Source organism: Colobus angolensis, unplaced genomic scaffold (assembly GCF_000951035.1).
Source record: "Colobus angolensis palliatus isolate OR3802 unplaced genomic scaffold, Cang.pa_1.0 Scaffold109, whole genome shotgun sequence".
Classification (NCBI taxonomy): Eukaryota; Metazoa; Chordata; class Mammalia; order Primates; family Cercopithecidae; genus Colobus; species Colobus angolensis.
Genome location: NW_012111919.1, coordinates 6,362,521 through 6,367,722, shown reverse-complemented (window position 1 = coordinate 6,367,722; position 5,202 = coordinate 6,362,521). Strand labels below are relative to the sequence as shown.

The 5,202-nt window shown below is 45.1% G+C and overlaps 1 protein-coding gene across 2 annotated transcripts in view; it reads right to left on the bottom strand.

Moving 5' to 3' along the window:
• FAM228A (family with sequence similarity 228, member A) overlaps nt 1-1,281 on the bottom strand; it is a 22,243-nt gene extending 20,962 nt beyond the window's left edge. Inside the window, exons 1-2 of one of the 2 annotated variants that reach the window (XM_011950941.1) lie at nt 1,151-1,281; nt 758-861 (exon numbers count right to left, since the gene is read on the bottom strand). In XM_011950941.1, coding sequence (XP_011806331.1) covers nt 758-850 — 93 coding nt within the window. In that variant the 5' untranslated portion in view covers nt 851-861; nt 1,151-1,281. The remainder of the gene's footprint in view (nt 1-757; nt 862-1,150) is intronic. The other variant, XM_011950935.1, reaches the window with a different exon arrangement.
• Nucleotides 1,282-5,202: the final 3,921 nt, after the last annotated feature.

Below are 5,202 nucleotides of genomic sequence, written 5' to 3'. Positions count from 1 at the left end.
TTAAGTTCTAGGGTACATGTGCATAACGTGCAGGTTTGTTACATATGTATACTTGTGCAATGTTGGTGTGCTGCACCCATCAACTCGTCAGCACCCATCAGGGAAGTCACCTTCTTAAAGAACATCCTAGTAAGACTGTTAGCAAATGTTATGTACACTCTTGAGTCAGATTGTCAAATAATCTTTTTCTGTTTAAAGAAATTAAACAGTTTTTGTCTTTGATGGCTCTTCTTTGTGATTTTGTCAGGAAATATAAGGAAAAGGTCATGATTTGAGGCAGCACTTCTGAAATCCACGGCTTTCTGTGCACACACACACAGAAAAATTAAGCCTCTCACTACTCCGACCGCCACTAGGGCAAAAGGGGAAAAACAAAGGAAATTTCCAAGAGATTTTCACGGCGAAGCAAATCATAGGATGATACAAAATAATGAAACTTTATGAGAAAATCATTACCAGATCCTAAAGTAGAATTGACTGGCAAGCCCAGACCCGGCTTTTCCTGCCGGGGAGCTGGGGTTGCTGCCTTCACCCACCAGCCTGCCCCCGTCGGTACACCAGTCCCCAGGCTGGCGACTGGGAACACTCTTGGCCACACTTTCGGCCAAATCTGAGCCCGGAACACTCCCCTTCAACGCCTGCTTTAAACCGGGCACTGTCCCAATCCTGAGAACAGAAGCGAGATTAAGATAAACAGTTCCCAGACTCGAGGGGTCCCACCGCCAAAATGACGTCTCAAAACGCCACGTTCTCTCACCTCCATTAAAGAAACGAACTCGGGCTCCGGCCATTCTCTTAACTTTTCTGGCCTGAAATGTTCATCATAAATCCAAGTTTTGGTGGCAGCCATGGACAGAATCCCTGAGGGAAGAAAAGGTAAACTGAGGCTGAGGACGACGGTTACCGTTGACAGCTAGGCCTGTGGGCTCAGGGAGTGTTCGAATCCCGCTCGGCCCCTTTCTAGCTGGGCCGAGTCACCCAACAAACCGGGATCCTCGGCGCCCTGGGCGCTTCAACAGGCCCGTCTACCGGCTCCCGTGTCGTCCTTAGGCCAAAGCGGGCCCTTCCCCTGGGCCGCACCGCCCTGGCCCTGCCACGGCCCTCCCTGGGCTCTGAGACCCCCAGGCCCGCAGGCCTCCCTGGGCCCCACCTCAGGCCAGCCCCGGGGGTGGTCGCAGGCCCCGCGGCTCCGTGCCGGTGGGGCTCCCCCGCGGCCGCGTCCTGGAAAGGCAACGGAGAAAGGAGCCCGCGAGCCCACGCGTCGGGGCGCATCGCCACGCCAGCCCCGGAGAGCTGCTCCGACGCCAGCTGGAAGGTGACGCCGACGTCCCGGGAAAGGGAAGGGCGCCATTTGACTTCACAGCAAACGGAAACGCAGTGATGAAGCCCAGCGCCTGGCCCTCGCCCTCCCTCCACGGCTGTCTCGGGGGCGCCCTTCCCTCGCGGCCCCGGCGGGCACGCGGGCCTTCAACCGTCGAAGCCCCCGCCGCCCTTCTGGACTTTTATGGAGGCCTGTACATTAATACGAAAGAGAATTTGCTGTTTACCTGTAAGATTGAGGGCGACAGCGTAAGAGGAATGATTTTAAGTGACGCGTCCGGCTTCTTACTCCCACTGAAGGGTGAAGGTGCCACAGGTGGGCCTGGTTTGGATTCTGATGTGAAGAAACCAACTTCAAAACACGTGGGCCAATCAGGAAAATACCAAAACTCTGACTACATATTTAATGATATCTAGGAATTATTGTTAATAGTTTAAGGTATGGTACATTATCACAACCAAGATTTGACATAGCTACATCAAGATACAGGATATTAACAAGGATTACTGTTTTCAGCCAATGTTTCCTCAAGTATTTTTTTTAGTTCTCGTCCTGGGATTCTGATGATATGAATATTATTATAGCCCCCACAGCCCTTAAGCCTCTGTTCTTTCCCCCACCCCCAGTCTATTTTCTCATTTTTTCAGATTTGGTAATTTTTATTGTTCTATCTTCCAGCTCACTGATTTTTTCCTCCATCTTCTCCATTCTACTGTTGAGCTTACCTGCTAAGCTTTTTATTTTGGCGATTGTAATTTTCAGGTCTACAATTTTCATTTGGTTCTTTATATCTCCTGTTTGCTCAGGATTTTTATTTTTTCATTTGCTTCAAGTGTATTCATATTTGCTTATTGAAGCATTTTTCTCATAGCAACTTTAAAAGTCTTTTTGGGCTTATTCTAACATCTTTGTCATCTCAGTGTTGGTCTCTATTGATTGTCTTTTTCATTCAGTTAAAGATCTTCCTGGTTCTTGGTATGACTATTTTTTATTGAAGTCTGAACATTTTCAGTTTATGAGGCTCTGGACTTGAAACTTTGTTTTAGCTGGCTTTCTCCAACACCAATCGAATAGGGTTAATGAGGTTACCACCTCATTACTGCCAGGTGGAGATAGGAATCCAGGTGCCCCAGTTAGCATTCATTGATACTTGAGGGGCCAAAGTTCCTCGTTTACTGCTGTGTAGACCATGATTTAGAGATTCTAGTCAGGCTAACTGAGGGATCATTCAGCAAATTAGTTCCTTATATGGTATAATCTTCTCGAGAAAAGGAGCCAAATCTCATCTTTACATCTTTCTCATAACATGGGACCATCTATGACTGACCCAAATAGCAGGCAAACAGAAAATTCCTGTTGAGTAGACATACGCAGAAAAGTATAATACACTGATGGCTTAAACTACATTAAGTATAAGCAAAAGGTGATTCAAAATAGGATTTTTAATTTCTACCTAGCTTCTTCCTTACTTCATTTGAAAATAAAAGTTTCCCTGGTTTACTGAATCAAATTATTTCAATCTCATATGATTTAAAAGCTTACCTGAGCATTTGTCTCTTTACTTGATGTTCCCTGGCAATGTCCCCTTTTTTACATGGTGGAAATAACTATTAAGGATTTGAAAGATTCTCCTTTCAATAGGTAGTGCTTCACTGAGTCTTCACCTAGGCTCTTGCTGCAGGCTCTGAGTCTCTTTCTACATACCACAACTAAGTTAATCTCATAGTATTAAAATCTTTTGTCACTGTTTCTCCTACTAACTTTAAGACAGAGGGCCTATGTTGGCTCATCATTATATCCCCAGAACCAGGCAGAGCACCTGGGAAAAACAGGCACTTAGATACTTACTAAGTGAATGATGAATAAATAAATGAATGAAACATAATCCCGACATCTACACAAAATGAAATTTCAATGTCAACATATTAAAAAACATTTAAGAGACTGAAGACTTGTCTACCAGGAGAGCCTTTTGAAGCTTTACAGTTGGCCTCTGGTTGCCATTTTGGCATGGCTAGTGTTTTTAGTCATTTATAACTGTAACAGAGAAAAGCATTTCTATCCAGAGTCTCTTTAAATCAAAAAGTCTAGGCCAGTCATGGTGGCTCATGCATGTAATCCCAGCCCTTTGGGAGGCCAAGGTAGGAGGATTGCTTGAGACCAGGTGTTCAAGACCAGCCTGGGCAACACAATGGGACCTTGTCTCTACGGAATGTCTAAAAATTAGCTGGGCATGGTGGCGGGCACCTGTAGTGCCAGCTACTCAGAAAGCTGAGGAGGGAGGATTGCTTGAGTCTGGGAGGTTGAGGCTGAGGTGAGCCGTGCTTGTATCACTCCACTCCAGCTGGGAGACAGAACAAGACCTTGTCTCAGAAAACAAAAGTCCCAATGTTTGTGAGGTGTACATGTTAATCTGAACCATAAGAACAAACTTGCACCTAGATTTTTATTTTAAAAGTGTGAAATAGATTTAGGCTGCCTTTTATAAAGGAAACTTAAGAGAATTTCTAAACTTACTCACTTGAACAGAGGAATGGCCATGGAGAAGGCATTAATGACTGATTCACGGAACAGAATTGATTTACCGAAACTTTTTTCCTTCTATATAAAGTCAAGGTGAAGTAACAATATCCCTTTAATGTTGGTGTGATTTCTAGAAGTCTGTTTTGACTGATGAGGTAACATAAAAGGGAAAAAATGCCAAAAACTATAGAGTATTATAAAATCCTTCAGGGTCTCCCCATAAATTCCAAACCCTTTAGCATGACGTGTAAGATTCCTGTCTGCCTTTTCGGGCTCAGCTTTCTTCAGTGATTCCTGGCCTCCTTGCTCCACATGGTGGATTAGAAATGCCTGCGTGGTCCCATCTCTTTGGCAAATCCCTGATTCCACTCACAGAGGTAGACTTTTGTTTGTTTGCTTTTGAGATGGAGTCTCTTGCTCTACTGCCCAGGCTGGAGTGCAGTGGCGCAATCTTGGCTCACTGCAACCTCCCCCTCCTGGGTTCAAGCGATTCTCCCGCCTCAGCTTTTCTGAGTAGCTGGGATTACAGGTGCCCCCCTACCATACCCAGCTAATTTTTGTATTTTTAGCAGAGATGGGGTTTCGCCATTTTGGTCAGGCTGGTCTTGAGCTTCTAACCTCAGGTGATCCACCCGCCACGGCCTCCCAAAGTGCTGGGATTACAGGCGTGAGCCACTTCACCTGGCTTGATGGAGCACCTTCCTGTTCTTCTCTGTGACTAATTGGTCAAGGAGTACACACCTGACCCAAGTCTAGGATCAGATTCTCCTGGCTTTCTTCTAGGATTACAGACTTCTAACCAAAACAGAGGCTTGGAAAGGTGTGAGAGTCATGTTCATGACAACAGCCTAGGAGGGTCTGAGATGACTGCTGCTCAGAGGCCAGTGCTATCAAGGTTCCTGCCCTTCCTGTGGAATTCAGTTTTTTCTCGGGGTTCTGAAGATGCTTTGGCACTCTTCCAATGAATTCTTTTTTTTTTTTTCTTTTTAATCCCAGCCACTAGACCACCAGGGACCAATGGATTCCATTTGTGCTTATGTTAGCTCTGGTTAGCTTGTTACTTACAACACAAATGATCTCAAATAATACAGAAATAGTACAAGGCTTCAGAGGAAATGTGAGGTATTTGGAATTGGTATTCATGTCAAAGTGCAGGGAAAGGAAAGGTGTCTTCTCTTCACCATGTGGAATGAGCAACTATATTTGTGATACTGTATCTGGGATTTGCTTCAAAGTCATCCAGTTAGAGTTCAGAAGTAGGTATGCATATACACAAAGCAAGACTGGCCATGAGGTCATCAGTATTGAAGCTGGATGTCAGATACATAAGGATTCATTATACAGTTATCACTATTTTT